This window comes from Dipodomys merriami, unplaced genomic scaffold (genome assembly GCF_024711535.1).
Source record: "Dipodomys merriami isolate MVZ:Mamm:240054 unplaced genomic scaffold, mDipMer1.0.p SCAF_4, whole genome shotgun sequence".
In the NCBI taxonomy this organism is placed as follows: domain Eukaryota; kingdom Metazoa; phylum Chordata; class Mammalia; order Rodentia; family Heteromyidae; genus Dipodomys; species Dipodomys merriami.
Window position 1 is genome coordinate 15,303,191 of NW_027205603.1, and position 19,898 is coordinate 15,323,088.

At 43.1% G+C, this 19,898-nt stretch overlaps 1 protein-coding gene across 2 annotated transcripts in view; it reads left to right on the forward strand.

The window, feature by feature from the left end:
- Adarb2 (adenosine deaminase RNA specific B2 (inactive)) overlaps nucleotides 1-19,898 on the forward strand; it is a 411,210-nt gene that overhangs the window by 342,224 nt on the left and 49,088 nt on the right. For both annotated transcript variants that reach the window (XM_069990577.1, XM_069990578.1), the window contains exon 4: nucleotides 11,459-11,573. In XM_069990577.1, coding sequence (XP_069846678.1) covers nucleotides 11,459-11,573 — 115 coding nt within the window. The remainder of the gene's footprint in view (nucleotides 1-11,458; nucleotides 11,574-19,898) is intronic.

The window sequence follows — 19,898 nt, forward strand, 5'->3', positions numbered from 1 at the left end:
TGTGTGGAGACATTTCCTGCTTGACGCTGTGTCCATCCATCCATCTCAGCCTCCCACATCACATGGCATGCCAGGTCTGCAGCACTGTGCCTAGCTGTGGGTTGAAAAGTAGTCTTGAGCTTTTCTGTCCCAACCAGCCTGGAACCACAATCCTCCTGTTCTCAGCCTCCTATGTAGGTAGGGATAACAGGCTTGAGCCTTCAGTGCTCATTCTTCCAATTGCCTTTTCAATTCCAAGGGCTTCATAGTGCATGTTCAGATTTGTGTCCTGCAGTCTTCAGGAACTGTGCTCAGAAGAGCAGCAGATAGTGTGTGTTGAGATTGATGCCATAGCCCAGAATTCAGATAAGACAATGCCAGTTCTGCTACCATTACTTGACTGTGTTAAGACCTTGGCTAGGGTACCACGCCTTTCTAAACTTCACTTTCTGCATCAACACAATGGGACCAATACTCTAATAGCACACTTGTGGGTGGAATGAAATGGCTTACCAACACTCCCCATGAAGTTCTCAGTGAAGAATGAAGAGGCTAGAGACCATTATGTGAGGCCATTGCTGGTGATGGGAATGTAGCAGTGGTAAGGATGCAGTCATGCTGCAATGTATTGGCCTTCCTAGGCCACTGCTGTCCTTATAATTCAGTTTGCATCTGAAGACAAAACTACAAACTGTAGACCCCACCCACCCCCACCCCTGAATGATGGAATAAAACTTTGGTGGCAAGCAGATGGCCTCTCCCACACAGCCCGCCCTCTCCATAAAGAGCCTCCTGCTGACATCTCTAAGCTCCAGATGAGAGCAACACCTGCCTGTTTTGTGTGCTATTTCCCTAGTGAAATGCAAGCAGTGGATGAACCCAGCAAGCATACCCAAAGTATCTGTTGAACTAACGAACTCTCTCATCTGGCATCAAGATCTTGGTGGTCCCTTCAGTATAATGTCTCATGACTTCTCTGCACGGATGCCCACTCAGGCCACGCTCTGAGCTATTAGTTGTCCCTGGCCCAGATATAGGCTTCCCACATCTGAGCTTCTTCAATCTTTTGCTTCCTCTATATTTTCTTGTTCTCCTAATCTCTACCAACTTAGATTACAGGACTCTGAAACCCAAAGAGATCCAGTCTTCTCCAGCAAGCCTTCACAGATCACCTTACCTCCACCCCTATCCAGAACTGCCCCCTCCCTCCTGCCAATAAGAGTACAATGCCACCAATGACTACATGCAGTCCCTGCACCATACACACTATCTTCGGCCTAGTTTCTTGAGCATGGAACAGCAAGTGGGAATCCACTGGGAGACAATGCACTTAACACCTTTAAAATGTATTCGGCAAGTAGATAGTAAGCTTTCAATGATGTTTGCTTTAAGTACAATTAGCCAATATAGATTCAATTAAAAGACTAACCGCTGGTCCACAAGGGCTAAAAGAGCACATTGCACGTGTGTGATATGAATGGAAGAAGAAGGATAATCATGCAAGAAATGTTATAGAGGTTTGGAAAAGAAAATGAATACATAGGGGCTTTGACAACAAGGAAGCTTTTATAAAGGAGCTGGCATTTCAAATTTGTGCTCACAGAAGACAGGTGTATCTCCCTCTTATGCTTCAAGTTCAAAGCTCCAAAGAACAGAAAGAGTAAACATATACCATCAGAACCATAGAAGCTTGGGGCATTGTCAAAAGTTATTAAGCCAAGATGTAAGTTGCTCATAATGTACAATGAGATGTGTGTCTTCAAGGTCAAGATGGATGTAAGACATTAATCTTGAAAGCAATAATATACTATAATGGCCCACCGAATTGTTAAGGAGTTTGCTGCTAAATTTGAGTGCATTTATCAACCCTAAGAGGTTGAATGAACTTCTTACTGCCCTGGAAGTACAGCTTGGAGTTTGAATTTTTAAAATTAATCAGATACAAACTTGTTTTTTGAGTACTTTTGCTGCTTCTGGAAACCAAATACCAGGTGGGGGGAAAAAATCAAGTTATACCAGAGCCTGATTAGTTGGGTTTGAAGTAACGAAAGTTGACTGCATATATTAAGACCCATGTGATTAAAACATTAAAAATTCCTGGTGTTGAATTAGTCAAGTAAATCTCCCTGTATGAATTCTAAGTTTCTGTCTCGCTTCTAACCCGCATGTAATCAAAAACAATGTCATTTACATACACAAATTCAACCCTTAAAAACCATGTACAGCTGCAATCATGTATGTGATTTAATTAAAAAGAAATCACTTAAAATAGCTGTGCTGGGGAGATGGCAGGCAAGAAAGGGCTTTCTTAAAAAAAAAATGGAGGGATTTGGAGCAGCAGAACTCAAAGGCTTGTTTCTCTGGATTTTTCCAAAGCCACTGTTTTCTCAAAGACTGATGAGTCTGAAAGAAGACAAGCATGGGCCCCTGACATAGTCTTCTCCTTCCTAAAGGAGAAGAAGGAAAATGCATAAATATTCTATAAAAATTACCACTTGCAGCCAGGAACTTGCAGGCTCATGCCTGTAATTCTAGTTACTCAGGAGGCTGAGATCTGAGGATCCTAGTCGAATCTAGATCAGGCAGGAAAGTCTGTGAGACTCTTATCTCCAATGAACCACCAGAAAACCAGAAGTGGAACTGTGGCTCAAAGTGGTACAGCATTCATCTTGAACAAAAGGGACAGAGCCAGGCCCTAAGTTCAAGCCCCATGACCAACAAAATAATAATAATCATCATCATCATGATCATCATCATCATCACTTGAAAATCCATGCTTAAAATTACTTGGATTTACTAGCAATACATGTATGTTTGAACGAACACCAAAGTATGGTAGGTCTCCGGAGAGCACATAAAAACTAATGGGTTAACTCAAGCACCTGTGTCTGGCACCTGTGATCCTAACTTCTCAGGCGGCTGGGAAAAGAGGAGCGCGGTTCAAAACCAGGCTGAACAGGAAAAACCAAGAGATTCTTATCTCTAATTAACCACCAGAAAACGGGAAGTAAAGCTATGGCTCAAGTGGTAAAGCTCTAGAGTTGAGCAAAAATCTCTGGGATAGTGCTCAGGCCCTGAGTTCAAGCCCCAGGACCAGTGCACACATGCACACACACACACACACACACACACACACACACACACACACACACACACACACACACACACACACACAAGGAGGCTGAGTTTGGCGACATACACTTTCAGCTCAGTACTCTGGAGGCTGAGGCAGGAGGATAACTTGAGACCAGGAGTTCAAAACCAGCCTGGGCAACATAGTGAGGCCCTATCCCAAAAAATTAAAAAACAAGAACGTTTGTCCTGAAATGCTGAGGGGAAATAAGCCAATTGTTTGTAATAGGCAGGACCCCACCTCAACCCATTCTGATGTCATCTCTCAGAGACAATCATTTACACGTTAGCATGATAGATTACCAGCAAGGACAATGCCTCCCCCCGCCAGGACCTTAACAAGCACTGGCATAAAAGCCCACAAGCAAGGCTCATTGATGCATTTGTAGGAAGGAATACTGATTCAATACCAAAAAGGTAAATTTTAACCCTAAGTAAATTAGTTCACAACCTAATATAAGAAAAGTTAAAAATCAATGAGTTTTCTTCTTACACATACCTTTATAAGACATTCTTTGAAACATGTGTTTAAATAGTACTCCAGACTATTTTAAAAGATTGCAGAGTAGACGTGGTGGCTCACATCTGTAATCCTATCTATTTGGGAGGCAGAGATTGGAAGATCATGGTTTGAGGCCCAGGAATAAGCTAGTAAAATCCTATCTGAACCAATAACCATGTAAGGCAGTGTGTGCCTGTCATTCTAGCTACATGGAAAGGGTAAAATAGGAGAATTAAACCCCAAAATGACAAGACATAACTGGAAAACTCTATCCTATGAATAACGAGTAATAAAGGCTGAGTATGTGCCTTAAGTGATAACATGTCTGGCTTGCGAATGCAAGACCCTAAGGACCATTAAAAAAAACTGTCATCGTGGGGCTGGGAAGGTGGCTCAGTGGTAGAGCACTTGCCTTGCATGCCTGAGGCCCTGGGTTCGATTATTCAGCACCACATAAGCAAAAAGAAAAAAGCTGGAAGTGGCGCTGTGGCTCAAGTGGTAGAGCGCTAGCCTTGAGCTGAAGAGCTGAGGGACAGCGCTCAGGCCTAGAGTTCAGGCCCCCACAACCGGACCAAAAAAAAAAAAAACTGTCACCATAAAAATATAAGTTTCAAGGGATGAAGAAAAATGAATTATGAAGATTATGCATGGTGGGGCAAAGCCATTGGCTCTTCATAATGATGACAGGGCTTTGTACATTACTTGTTTTTCTTTTATCCAGTTTTATTTGCCTTTTTATAATGGAGTACCTGCCCTTCTCCAACAATGTTGCTGTAACTTATAGCTTCTCAAATTAATGCCTTCATGTGATTGAGACCATACAACCCCAGCTCATGGGGCTCCACCCCCAAGGCCATCTTCCATTAGCTAGGTAAGAAAGAAAAAGACATTGTAAAGGCTTGAGGACCAAAGAGAGGAAGAGTGTCAGAGAAATAAACACGGGCTGTCTCTTAGAACTTACCTTCAATGGGTAAACATATTCTCCAACACTCAGAGTACAGCCCCAGTTTACTCCAAAGCCAGAGAGCAAGGAAATGTTGTCACCTGCCAAGGAAGGAGAGGAACACACCAAATGAGGCAAACACTGGGCGACTCTGCCACCCTGCATCTCCCCATGTGTTTGGATCTATTCTGTAAGACAGGACCGATCTATTCTCTAAGAGAGGACCGAGCGATATATTATCACCTGTATCCACTACAAGGCATCAGAGAGGAGGTTGCTCAGGAGACATTAGGTTTTGTGCATGTGTGTTATAAATGAACAGACATGTCCCCCTCAAAAACTTCAAGCCCATCCTATACCTATCTCTTGGGGAAGCACAGATCTTGTTTAGTGCCAAGGGATTACGGCTAGAGAGGAATTTTCTCTCAGAATGAACTACACCTGGTACACCCATGGCTGTAGTACATGCTCTTCAGATAAGACTTTGAACTTTAACAATGATGCAGGAATACATTAAGGTTTTGGAGACTGTTGGGATGAAATAAACATTTTCCATCTAAGAAGTATGTGGGAGGTACAGAAAAGTGCAGATCATGTGTTTTTCCCCCAAAAAAATCACTTATTGAAGCCTTAGTTGATGAAGTGACTATATTTGGAGATGGAAACTCTAAAGAAACAAGCTTATGTAAGTAGAGTCTTGAACCCACAGGTCAGTGTCCACCAGAGGGTTGGCTCTTACTTGCTCCATGCACAGCAAGATGGCAGCATAACAAGCTGAAAGAAGAGGCCTCGGACATATTGATCTGGGGCCTCCAGCCTTCAGAACTATGAGAAAATAAATGTGCGTTGTTTGTACGACAATCTGTCCTACTGTGGCCTTCCACGATCACCCAAGGAGGCAGGATGTTACAGATGAAGAAGAACGTTAAAAGAAACGAATAAGAAAACATATCAAATTTATTCTGAAATGATCACCTCTTAGCCATTTATAAGTCCTCATAGCAACATGCCTGGGAATTTCCTGTAATTCATACACTCAATCATCCATTTAAGATGTGCACTATTGTTAGTGACATGTTAGTTACCATGCTGTAACTCAGCAAAATGGGTTCCTCTCTTGGTGAGTGCAAAGCTAATAAGCACTACTAGAGGACAAAAGAATGGAGAAAGGGTGATTATCTGGACCAGGAAAGACAGAAATGGAGTTATTTCCAAAAGTGTTACCCTTTCCCAATAAAGGAAGTCTGGAATTGTATTCAGACAATTTATACATATTCATATAGGAAAGTGCTTTAGGATGGGCACACAAATTACTGAGGATGCTCAGATTAAGGTCAAAGTTCAAGAAGGAAAGATGCGTTCCAAAACAAGTTTAACTCAAAGTCATGGCATAAGTGTTCAAAAGACTAAAATGGTGGGCTTGCTCAGCATGCCATCTTAAAGACAACGGATAAGAGTATTTCGGGACATGTTCAGTTGCTTTTTCCCCAAAAGATCTTAGCTGAAACCAAAGCAAAGAACACCTTGAAGGTGCATTCCTTCGGAAGTTTGATCCTAAGGGTCCTGTCTGATCTAGCTGCTAACCATCCAAGAGTGAGGAAGTACAAAACAAAAGCCATGCTCCCTAGCCACAAATACACCATTAAATTGGAATTTTTGTCATTAAAGACAGGTCCTTGTTAGGAAATCATGCAAGAGAAAATATAAGGTTCTCCATGGAGGTTGCTAGCTTTCCAAATCCAATAGACTGCAGAAGTGAGAAAAAGACACCAAAATGCTGAAAACAAGAATCTTTTTATTTTAACTACCTCACTCAACCAGTAGGTCTAGATTTCCAAAAGTGCTCTTCAAAGACCCTTTTACCCAGAGGCAACACAGAGAAATCTGGAATGATCACCCCCTCTCTTACTGCTCCAAGCTGGGCAGCAGTTAATATGCCATGGAAGTATCTTATTGTTCCTCAGTGTTCTTTTGCTGTTACCTGATAAAAAGTGCAGCCCAATTTGCCTATGTTTTCCAAAGTATTTACTCAGTGCTTACTCCATCCAAGACTGACATGAGACTCACAACTTTATTATTTTTGTTGAGTATGGGTCCAAATTATTAATTAATTCTTGGATGGTTTAAAGACATTGGTATTTGCAAAGAAGGGGTGTGGAATCTAACCCCACTTGCCTGGCAAATAGCACCTTCTGGGTAAGTGTTTGCTGAGTTTTTTAAAAATGCATTTTAAAAAAGAATCTGTTTTTGTTGTTGTTGAGGATAGGTTTTAAGAGACCAGAGGCAAAGGACTGCATAAGAGATGAATGAATAGGTTGGGGTTCAGTGCCTATGTGTTGGCAGAGTGAGGAGAGGCATCGTTTCCACTGAACCATGATGCCAGAACGGAGTAGACAGTGCCAAGGATGGTGGCCTTAGAGTTGTCATCTGTGTCAGGCCAAGAGACCTCTGCGTAAGGAGATCTCCCCACCAGAAATATCAACCATGCTGCTTTGCTCCATTCGAGCCTACTTCTGCTAGCCAGAAAGCCCTGTCACTCTCCAATGGTGCAGTCTACCTGAAATCCCATTGGTCCTGGGCTTTGCTGAGCCAAGGAAGTCAAGGAATTCTTCATCTGTGCAAATTTTAAAACCCAAACCAAATGTGATTTGTTCTGCTTCAGCATTTCCTCAAATGACTCCATTAAGAGATGGCTATGGCTCAGGGCTAATTAGCTCATAATGGTTGCAAAGCATCCTGGGATGCAGGCCTGGAGGACATCCAGGGACCCTGAGGCATCCGTGTGCACTGTGGCCTGTCTCAAGATGACGGCGTGCATTTGCTCACATGCCACTACAAACAGTATTGCTCTTTCTGCGTCCAGAGGGAAGGCAGCTGGTGGGGGGTCTTCAGGACAGGATGAATCCTGCTTTCCACAGAGCAGTGGTCACCCATAGAAGGTGTGAGTCAGATCTGTGGTCCCATGTCTACCACATCCTGGTTGTGTAAATTGTTTTACATCACTTCAATGGTTAAAAGGGATGATGATCTTAGCTGGGTGATGGTGGTTCTCGCCTGTAATCCTAGCTACTCAGGAGGTTGCGATCTGAGGATCGTGATTCAAAGCCAGCCCAGGCAATGAAGTCCATAAGACTCTTATCTCCAATAAACTATTCAGAAAAGCCCCAAAGTAGCACTGTGGCCCAAGTGATAAGAGTGCTCGCCTTGAGCAAAAGAAGCTCGGAGACAGTACCCAGGCCCTGAGTTCAAGCCCCAGGACCAGGCTGGGGAAAAAGATGATCTTAGATCTTAGTATCTTTCTTATAGGAATGAAATGAAATGGCACAATGCATACACAAGACCCAACACCATGCCTAGCACATTGCTGTACTGTATGGGTATTTTCCCATATCCCAAGGGAAGGAGAACCATCTTTAGGTTTCAAAAATGAAGTCAGTTTTCAAGTATTCTATGTAATTACTTGGAGATTTGGGGGCATCATGCCCTGAGGGCTTTTGGGAATTAAATGCGTTCTCTGTGTGGCTATTCTTACAATCCTGGAACACTAGAAAACTTTTAGAAAGAAGTAAAGGACGGCTAAAAACATAATTTAGGTACCCGACCCTACGAAAGGGATTTTAGAAGAACCGTCGATGATTCTGCCCTTGAAGCAGGGACAGTCTTGGGGAATGGAGATTAGCAATCGTGATCACTTAGAAACTGAGTAGAGAGACAGCAGGACCAAGTGACAGGCCGTGAAAATAACTCCACACACAGGAAGCTCCACCTCCTGGGTGGAGCTGTCATTCCCCATTCAGCTCAGGATGCTTCTGTCAATAGAACAGAGACTGGCTTGGATCCTTGCTGGCTTGATGAGACTAACCTGAAGGAGGAGAGCCACATTCTTTCTCTTCCTTCTGGTCCACTGCCAATGTCACCTTCAGACCAAGCCTTCCTGGACTCTCTTACCTGGTGACAGTTAGGGGTGTGTGCCTCAAGCTCATGGCAGAAGACATAAATCCTCATTGCACATCTCAACTAGGTCCAAGACCACAGACAACAAAGCCTTACAGAGTACAGAACTGCATATGTCTCTGGCATCCAAGTCAGAGCTGCCCCTTACAAATCTGGACTCCTAGAATCCTTGATGATAGAGATCCTGTGGAGTAAGCCCACCAGGTGGACCTGTGAGGAAAGAGCCACTCAGGTTGTCTCTTCACTGACAGACAAAACTTGACATGATGGCAGAGGTCTCCTATGGCTCTCTACCATCTTCGTGTCCTCTGTGAACCTGGCTGGGGGAGTGCTACAGACTGACCTGCCCGTGGGTCCCCTCCAGACACCAGCTCAGAGCTAGGCTTGAAGTCCTCAAGGGAGACAGGTGGTGCGAGAGGGTCTCACTGGACTCCCACGCTGAGGGAAAGCTGGGCTTTGTCATCAATCCTTGTCTTAGATGGGGATAAAGCCACCCATCTTGGGAGCACCAAGGACTGTAGTGGAGGTTCCTGACTGCTGGGTGCCCCCTGTGAACACTCCTGGCCACCGTGCTGTGATTGGGGCATCCCCAAGAAACAATCAGATCAACCCTTCTCCCTCTCATTCCGATCAAAAGATGGGTTCCTCCAAAACAAACAGGAATTAGCCACATGGGGAGCGCGGGGGGCGTGAAATATAGCTAACTTTATTTTTCAATAAAAGGAAGGGGAAAAAAAAACAAATGAGATGGAAAAGCAACTGGCTGGGTATGGTAAGCTATACGAGGGCCCCCAAAAGACACACCCAGCCCCAAAACAGGGATGGATTTGGGGAGTCTTGGCAGGTGTCATTAAGTTAAGGGTTTTTTTTTTTCAGATAAGCTCATCCTAGATTATCCAGACTGGTTGCAAATCTAATGGCAAAAGAGAGATAAGAGAGGGAAAGGTACAAATGTGGGCGAGAAGGTCATGGGAAGACAATCCCAACAGCTCAGTCTGTGCAACTGAAAGCCCAGAGACACCCAGAGTCTGAGAAGCTAAAAAAAGACAGGACTCTTCCCTCTACAGCCACACTTACAGCCCTTCTTGCTTCTGTTTATTTTTTGGGTAGGGTCTCACGCTTTTGCCAGGACTAGGCTTTGACCTGTCCTTTTGCCGCCACCTCTAACTTAGCTGGGATTACAGAGGTGCACGAACACCCCCTATCTTGCTGACAACACCAGGACACTGCGTACAAGGTGTCTCAGATGCAGGATGCTGGTTCTAGCTGTCAGTTTTCTGGACGTGAGAAGACGGAACAGCCTTGACCATCCTCTGAGACTTGTCTCCAAAACTCCACGTCTTTGCCTCAGCCACCTCGAGATGATGGCCTCTTGCCAAGAAGAATGGGTAGAAAAAAATTGCTGGGGAGACCCACAAATATGTAACAGTCCCCAAAACCTCAGTACTTACCCTCCCTCCTCTCTCCCCAGCATTACACCCAGGTAAGGGAAACCCAACTTGCACAGCCATCCGTGTGCGCTGTGGGGACTCCGTGTTTATTATGACATTGACATTTCAAAGGCTACACGCAGGCACCACAAGAGCAACAGCAGCCCAGAAAAGCCCCAAGAGCCTCTGGCTGGGCTCAGAAGAGGGGCCCAGGGATCCCTGCTGACCTCTTTATCACCAAAGAATTAGGAGGGAAGAGGATATTGGGTTATTTTTGTGGCAGGCTCTAGTTTTCTAGAGGCAGCCCTGTTTTATGGTTTTACTGAGTACTAATGAACTTTTTATAACTGCCTACTCATTTCTTATATGTTTATACACCAGAAACCTGACCACCTCTATATCAATGTCTGTTCAATAGTGAAATGTACCCAGTATAAACATGAAGATCCAGTTCATAAAACAAATGAGCTCTACAGCTAGGCTGAAGATTTGGATGTGGCTACATAAAGATCTGGTCAGCACCTGCAGTCACTGGGGGAAATAATGATGCTATGATGAAGAATAATCATTTAAGGCATCATTTTTGAACACTTATCAAGTATGGGGCACTGTGTTAAGCATTGAAGAAGCATTAGTTAATTAATTAATACTCACAAAAACACTGTTAGATGGAAATTAAGAGGATTACTTTGTAAATGAGGAAAACAATGCTGGAAGGTTTTGAATCACTTGCCCAGGTTCATAGGCTACAGAGCCCTATGTTCAGGGACTCCAACCTGGCTTCCTGCTCCAAGGCCTGTGACAGTAACAGGAACCAAGCTGACCCCGCTGGAAAGCCAGGAGCCTCCACCTTTAGGAAAAGACAGTGTCTGGGGCACAGGATTGGAAGAGGAAGAGAAGGGGGTGCCACAGCCCCCACACATTCTAGGCTAGTCTGGCTTTGCTCCTGTACACATGTTGCTTTAACAGAGTTGTGGAGTGGCCTTTAAGACATGTCAGTAAAGGACTCTATTAGTTTGGTGTGCATGCACCTGTGTTGTGTGTGCATTGTGTGTTGTGACTGCATGTCACAACACAGAGAAGAGTCTGTGGTGGGAGCCAGTGGGAGGTGTTTGCTGGCAGACCACCCTGAGACATCCTGGGTACTTAAAGACTGGTCTGTGGGATTGAAAAGAAAGTCATGGCCAGTCTTCACAAGACTCTTCCAATCCAGTTGGTGACACACTTGCTGCTCGGAGAGACAAAGGCAGGCAGACATGGCTCTCAAAGGCAGCTGGCCCAGGGACAGGACAGACACCTGCTCATTAATGGGTTTGGGTTTCTGCCTTCCTACACCATGGATAGAGAGATGTGGACAGCAAGGCTCATGCTTTGGGGGACCCTGGGGAGTTGTCTTCGGTGCCAGGCAAGCCTGGAAACACTCACAAGGATGTGGCTGAGAAAAGGCTGTGAGAAGCAGCTGACCACTCGCTGCTGCTGCTGGTCAGCCCCTCAGAGCCCTGGTGTTGTGTTTTTCAGGAATTTGCTGACTCAGTGTTCCAGCTGGTCACACAGAAGTTCCGGGAGCTGACCGTTGGCCTGACGTCTGTGCATGCCCGCCACAAATCACTGGCTGGGATTGTCATGACCAAAGGTAATCATTGTTTCCTTTTCCTAAGGGAATGTGGAAAGGGCTGACATTGACCAAGATGCTTTGTATTCATAAACTGCTTTGCTGAGTGGTAACTCCTTTGTACAACTACTTTAAAGATCATTTAAAAAAAAAAAGGAATGTTAGTGTTTACCTGATCTCAGGAGCCAAGGATTGTCTCAACCACCTGAAGATATGACAAAGAAAACTAATACAGGGTTCAGAGAGCTCAATGACCACCATGATTACCTAGATCAACTGTATTAAACACAGTGGTGTAGTGAGCTGCCCCCAAACCACCTCCACACACGTATCTCTTGATTTCCATGAATGAGTGTCTTTTCCCACACCTCATTTTCAAGAACATGGCTGTAAAATTTGGACTGTGAAACCAACCCAGACCACCAAATAAGCCACTTGAGGGAGATGAGTAAAGAGAGTCCCTCTCTTTGTCATCTTAACACACTAAGGGCCGATGCATCAGTACAGAGAAGAAGCCTGTCACTGCTGGTCCTTTCAGCTGCAGAGTGGGAGAGATGGAGCTCAGTTGGAGGAGAGAAGCCAGTGTAGACACGTCATGTCGAAGAGACATTGGCTGTCGAAGTATCTGGGCTCCGCAATGAAAAGGCACTTACAGTGAAGATTCTACATATTCACTGCCATAGTAGAAGTGGGGAGAGGACATAGCAGGGCATAGGAAGACACCAGGAGATACAAGGAAGCCCTAGGACACATGTCAGAGACAATGTGAGAATCTCAGGTTCCTGTTGCTAAGTATAAACTCCTCACTTCTTGTCAAACACTTCTTCTCCACCCAGAGACAGAATTCCCTCCTAGAACACAAGAATGGCCAACCAGAAAGAAAATTTCCAGGCTGACTGGATGTCACCTCCTATGTGAGCCAGGTTGGGAGATAATGATGGCTGAATTTAAGCAATCAGATCCATGAAAAACTGCTCATCCCTAGCCTGTGTTGACTAACCAGCTGGTTGTTGGGATTCAACTAGTTTCATTTCCAAAGTCTTGCATGAATGTGTAATCACCTATTAGAGAATGTGTATCTTAAAAATGAAAATAAGAGGGCTGGGAAGGTGGCTCAGTGGTAGAGCGCTTGCCTTGCATGCATGAGGCCCTGGGTTCGATTCCTCAGTACCACATAAGCAGAAAAAAAAGCCGGAAGTGGCGCTGTGGCTCAAGTGGTAGAGCGCTAGCCTTGAGCTGAAGAGCTGAGGGACAGTGTCCAGGCCCAGAGTTCAGGCCCACGACTGGACCCCCCCCCCAAAAAAAATAAAAATAAAAATAAGAAACGATTTGGGATGATTAAAGTTTCATACTCCACATGGCTCTGCATGAATAGGCAGAGTCTAAGACTGAAAAAGACTATCTACCTAAAGTTCAAAAATAATTATGCTAAGAATTTCAGTTAAAATATACCAGCTGAGCTGGGTGCCAAGGCTCATGCCCATAATCCTAGCTACTCAGGAAGCTAAGATCTGAGGATCATAGTTAGAAGCCAGCCCAGGTAGGAAAGTCTTGAGATACTCTTATCTCTAATTGATCGCCCTCCCCAGAAAAATGAAAGCCAGAATTGAACCTCTGGCTCAAGTGGTGGAATATCAGCCTTGAGTGAAAAGCTCAGTGACAGTGCATAGCCCCAGACCAGCAAAAAAGTAAAAATAAAAAGATGATTGCCGTATTTTTGGTCACTCTACACCCCTAGGCCTCTCCAATATGTAAGAATGGTGGAGCAGGAACAAAGACCTCAGGACCTGTCTGAGACAGGGCACAGGGCACATGGTTTCATCTTTCTAGTTTGAGTATCTTAGTAAAATAATCATGCTTGCTTGCCACATCATCTGCTGAATAAGATCAACTACACCAAGGGCTTTAAACAGTGAAAATTACTTGATAAATACAGCATCCTTTACAAAGGCAAAGCAATTCCGCTTGGTCAATGACTTCATTGTATGTGCTGCCACGTCCAATTTGTGCCACTAACATTTCCCCTCCTTTTATACATTCAATAACAGTTACCTCTGTTGTCACACTTGTTTACTGGGGGCCAATCCTACCAGGTTCCCAGAAAACAGAAAAGAATAAAGTAAACCAAGTGCTTTATCTTTGTGGAGTTTATATTCTAAGGGGAAATGATTCATAAAGATCAATTTAAGTGCAATACAAAAGAACCCTAAAAAGTTATTTGTACCTAGAATTGTACGACCAACTAAACAAAACTGATAAATGTTAAATGTGAAGTGTCATAGTCATCAGGACAATTTATTATAAACTAGCGGGAGGGAGGGAGGAAGGGAGGGAGGGAGAGGACTGGAGGAAAAAATAAATGAAGGAAAGAAAGAAGGAAGCAATAGGAAATGAAAGGAAGAGAAGAAAGGGAAAGGGAAAGAAGGGAAGGGAAGGAGGGAAGAGGGAGGGAAGATGAAGGAAGGAAGGAAGGAAGGAAGGAAGGGAGGGAGGGAGGGAGGGAGGGAGGGAGGGAGGGAGAGAGAGAGAAAGAAAGAAAGAAAGAAAGAAAGAAAGAAAGAAAGAAAGAAAGAAAGAAAGAAAGAAAGAAAGAAAGAAAGAAAGGGCAAGAGGGAGAGAGGGAGGGAAGGAAGGAAGGGAAGGGAAAATAAGGGAAAGGGAAAGAGGGAGGGAGGGAAGGAAGGAGTGGAGGAAAGAATAAAGGAAGTAAGGAAATAAAGAAAGAATGAAAAGTAAATGAAAGGAAGAGAAGAAAGGGGGAAAGGAAAGGGAAAGAAGGGAAGGGAAAGAGGGAAGAGGAAGCGAGGGAGGAGGAAAAGAAGGGAGATTGTGGACAAGGGAAGGAGGGAGGAAGGAGGGAGGGAGAAGAACCTGCCCCTGGTATGTTTTTACTGTGAAACATGCTTGCATAAGCGTGTGTGTGATTTGGCAAGTTGGTTCTCAACATTTCCTAGTTGCTAGTTGTCCCGTATCTTTTCACTTCTCTGAAAAAGTCAACACTGGCTGAATGTAGAAGCTGATCAGAGACTTCACATGGAAACAGCAGTGTTTTTACAAATGGCTTGTGAGAAATGATGCTTTTTAAGTTGACAGTGCATACACAATTTTGTGTGCAGACAATTTATTCATTTATACGAACTTAATGTATTATGTGAAAGTGAGATTTCACAAGGTAAAGCTTCATAATTAGTCATCTATAAACACTGCAGAATAAACTGCTGAAATTTGCATTCCTGTTCTAAAGAGACTATTTAACAGACACTGATTTAGAAGAGATTAGGCGGAAATATGCAAAATAAGGAGGAAGAATATTTGTAAATATTCATCTACTTAGAGCTGATGTGCCATGTGATCTTAACTCGAGTTCAGTCATTCAAGCAAATGGTTGAAGAGCACTAAGAGAGACTGGCATGTCTCGTTCTAGCTGTTGTATGCATTGCAATGAAATAAAATGGAATTTGTTCTGAAGTAAAACATAACCCAGTTGGCCCCCCTCCATTTTAGGCCAGATGCCAGTTTGTGTACAACAATTAGCTCATGGAAGGTTCTGTCCGTTAAAGAGACAGAGATTATTTCTTAAGTATTGTGAGAAGTGCTAAGCTCTCCGCTGGGCAGAGCACACTGAAAGCTGGGCAGTCATCAGTTAACAAGTACTGCAGGCCTGACTGATCAGAAAGACTAGTGTTTCCACAGGAAAATGGTTTGTGAGGGAGCTGTTGATCACGGTGGCTTTTGTTTGGTATGAAAACTAAACCACTGATCATTCTACTAGCATGCTCACTTACATTCATCCATTTGATTGACAAATCTGGGATGGACAGTAGAAAACTTTTTTCCTAGTTATCTATTTAATAAACTTTCAGAAAGATAATTTTTACATGAAAATCCATGCTTCTTCACCCCTCAGCCTCAGCATTGCTAAAGAAACCTGGCATCACAGAGGGGAAGGACCAATTGTATTATTCCACACTTTTGCTCTACTCTGCCCCTCCCCTCATGACTTCAGGAAGGGCACAAGTGAAGTGAGGTTCAAGAGGGTATATTTTCAAGGATTTGTATCCAAACCTGTTTTTCCCCTAGCCTGGCATGAAAAACATATTAAGAAATAATACTTTTTTTAGAAATACTCTTCTCCATTTTTTAATCTAACATACAGCTTTAATCACTTCCCAGATTTATTGGACTTATAAATAAATGTCCTTAAAAATATGTATATCTCAGATGGGAAGGGGTGGGAAGGGGAAACAAAGGAGGAGGCAACAATGCTTAAAAAGAAATGAACGCATCAACTTGCCCCTGTAATTGTAACCCCTCCGTATGGTATTTTCACGATTGAAAAAATGTAAAAAAAAATTAAAAATAAAATGTATATTTCACCTGGTGGCTCATGCCTGTAATCCTAGCTACTCAGGACCCTGAGATCTGAGGATCGAGGCTCAAAGCCAGCCCAGGCAGGAAAGGCCATGAGACTCTTATCTCCAATAAACCACTAGAAAACTGGAAGTGGCGCTGTGGCTCAAGCGGTAGAGCGTTTGCCTTGAGCTGAAGAGCGCAGGGATAGCGCCTAAGCCCAGAGTTCAAGCCCCACAACCAACAAAAAAAAAAAATATGTATATCTCAGCAAGACACTGGTAGCTCACCTCTGTAATCCTAGCTACTCAGGAGGCTGAGATCTGAGGATTACAGTTCAAACCAGCCTGGGCAGGAAAGTCCGAGAGACTCTTATCTCCAATTGGCCACCAAAAAAAAAAAAAGTGGCATTGTGGCTCAAAGTGATAGAGCATTAGTCTTGAGCAAAAGAGCTCAGGGACAACACCCAGGCCCTGAGTTCAAGCCCCAGGACTGGCCAAAAACAAAAAGAATGTCATTCTGTTGAGTCATATAATACTGATCTTTCTCAGCTAAGTCACGACAATATCTATACAATTGAAACCTCTTTCATTATAGCACACACAGCTGTGCTTGCTCACCTCCACAGGGCCTCATAGAATCAAGGTCTAAGTAGTTTATTCCCCACACATCTCCAAACCTCTCCCTTTCCATGTTCTATCCTGAATGACTATAAAGCACTTCTATCTTAAATTTAACCCATCTTTTCTTTATATTCAGTCAGGCATGAGCAAGATAAAATGAAATAAAGGAACTGGGCAAAAACAAAAAACAAAGTTTATACCATGATGAAAGATGGTAAATTAGCCTTTGGATTTCACGGAATTGATCTTAATCAGTGCCAACTTGATACAGAGAAATAAGAAGCTCATGATAAGATCTTGTCACAATAAGAGTCACAGAAGCTGACATCTCAGACAGTATGGAGGGCTCATGGACAATGGATTCTCTAAGTCCTTGGTTAGAGCTGTTAAATTTAAGGCATAAACTACAGAAGAGGTTTTACCATCCTTGTAACTGCCCCCTGCATAGCTTGAATGCTCACTTGTTTCCAGTAAACACATCTCCTTAAAATAAAGGAAAAGAAGCCAGGTGTAGATGGCTTGTGCCTATAATCCTAGCTACTCAGAAGGTTGAAATCTGAGGATCATAGTGTAAGGCCAGCCTGGGCAGGAGTCCAGGAGACTCTTATCTCCAATTAAACACCAAAAAGCCAGATGTAGAGCTGTGATTCAAGTGGTTGAGCACAAAAGCTAAGGAACAACGCCCATGCCCTGAGTTCAAGCCCCAGGACCAGCACACACAAAACAATTAAACATTAATTTTTCTAAATTTAAAAGAGTCAGTTTCTAGACTAACTCCAGCCCCAACTCATAGTTCACTTAGAGATAATAGTTTCATCTAGAATAATAGTAAATTAGCTAAGAAGAAGAGGAACAATAGCCCAGGCTATGAGCCAACTCCTCATAAAATGCTTAATTTATTCATTACAGGGCTGGGAAACTTCCTGCTCAAGGGTCTTATGACCCATGAAAGGAACATGACAGTACAGAATCCTTCTTGCTGCTGCCATGTTCCTTCTAGCCCAACTGCCTAGATAGATAATTTTTGTGTAGTCCATAATGATGTTTTAAATGGCCAAATGGCCTTTGGAAGAAACAAGCCTCCCCACCCCTGAAAAGGAGAAAGAAAATGCTTTTGGTGCACTCTTTTTTGATATTGAAGCTTCTCGTAGAAGCTGTTCAAACACTTCTGCAATTTTCTGATCATTAACTCATAACTGAGCATTGCATTTTAGCTGCAATCCAAACGTCTCAATACTTTCACAGAGTTAAGAAAATCCAATACTACAGCTTATGGCAATAAAGCTAATCTTGTCTTTATTTTAGTCTCTTAAAGTATGGTCCTTATTTTAAATGAAAACATAACATGAAGTTTCCTGGTAAAAAGAGAAAGGAAAAGAATTGTGCTAACATCTATTGTTTGCCTAAGTGCCAGGTAATGCGTGATATACTTAAACTATGTTATCTTATTTAACAAACTAAAATGCTCTTATATTTATCCTAACTATGTACATCAGTTCTAACAGACTGCTCCATGCTTATGAAAGAAATAAAGAAGGAGGAAAAAAAGAAGGATGGGAGGGAGGAACAAACTACAGATAATCCACTGTGCACTCTCTATTAGGGAGAAGTCATTATCATTCCCTGGATCCCCACTGTGTGGCTGGAGGTACAATACAAATATTCTAAAGAGTTGAGCTAATTAGTGAGCAAATGTGAACTTAGGTAAAGCAGAAGCCCTTTGAAGGACTTGTGGACTTCCAAATGTATGCACTTGGGGTCATACTCCTTTCTCATCTAATTGACTCTGTATTTAAATTTCTAAGATTTCTCCACCCACATCAGGGGAGGCTGAGATGGGAGCTATGTATTAAACACTGGAGGAAAAGTGGGGCCATTCTAGACACCTCTGTGTTAGAATTCAAGGTCATTCACACTAAGGAAATCCAGGGTCTCTTGATTTAACACACTGTGTTAGCTTTCCATCATTATAATAGATATCTAAGGTAGTTGCATCTTAAAAGAGAAAAGGTTTGCTATGACTCTCAGCTTTGAAAGTTCTAGTCTATAATCCACTGATTCTGTTTGCTTTTAGACTTGTGTCAAAGTGGCACATCACAGAGAACACACATGGCAGAAGAAAGCCAGTCACCCCAAAACCAGGGGACAGAGAAAAGTACCTTCATTTATTCCTTTGCAGTAAGAAACTGAGGCCCCTACAGTCCCCTTCAATGGTATAAGCCCAATGACCTAAATACCTCCCCCTAGGCCCCTCTTTAAATGTTCTCACCACCCCCAAACAGCGCCAAACTGAGGAACAAGCTTGAGCACATGGACCTTTCGGAGTCTTTACATACCCAAACTATAGCACAGCTAAGATCTCTTGGCTTCTTGCTTTGTCCATTTACCACCAAAACTACAACAGAGATTATCCTGGTGATGGCCAGTTACAAAAGTGAGTCAATAATTGACAGGGTGAGAAAAGGAAGAGGAAGAACAAAAAGGAAAAAAAAGTCACAATGGGTAGCCTCCGATCCTAAGTGCATATCTGTGTCATCGGGTCATTAATTGAGGAAAACTGTTGTAAACTAATCAATTTCATTTGAGCCAAAAGTAACTCCCTCAGTTTGGTCAAGGAAAGAATAGGTGTTGGAGCCCAGTGGCTCATGCCCATAATCCTAATTAGCTGGGAGGCTGAGATCAGAATTGTGGTTCAATGCTATCTCAAAGAGAACAGTATGAGAGATGTCTTTTCAATGAAGAACCAGACATGGTGACACAGACATTATTCCAGCCACCAGGAAGCCTAACATAGGTGGACCATGACCAACCAGTCCTGGGCTAGAACTAGATCCTATCTCAAAAATCAACAGCAGAATCTGACATATGTAACTGTAATCCCTCTGTACATCACCTTTATAAAAACAATTTAAAGAAAAATGTTTTAATTACCAGCCAAAAATTGAGCTGTACATGTGGCTAGGAAGTTAGACAATCTGTATGGTATGCCTGAGGACCAGAGTTCCACCCAAGAGAAAGTTAGAGAAAAAGAGAATGTCATTCTTTCTGATGGAGGCATAGAATTCCATTGTGTATATATACCACATTTTCTTGATCCATTCATCTACTGAGGGGCATCTGGGTTGGTTCCATATCTTAGCTATGGTAAATAATGCTGCAATAAACATAGTTGTGCTGGTAGCTTTAGTGTGGTCTTGTTTGTAAACATTTGGGTAAATGCCCAAAAGTGGGATTGCTGGATCATAGAGGAGATCTATGTGAAGTCTTTTGAGGAACCTCCATACTGCTTTCCAAAGTGGTTGAACAAGTTTACATTCCCACCAACAATGAAGTAAGGTTCCTTTCTGTCCACATCCCCTCCAGCATCTGTTGT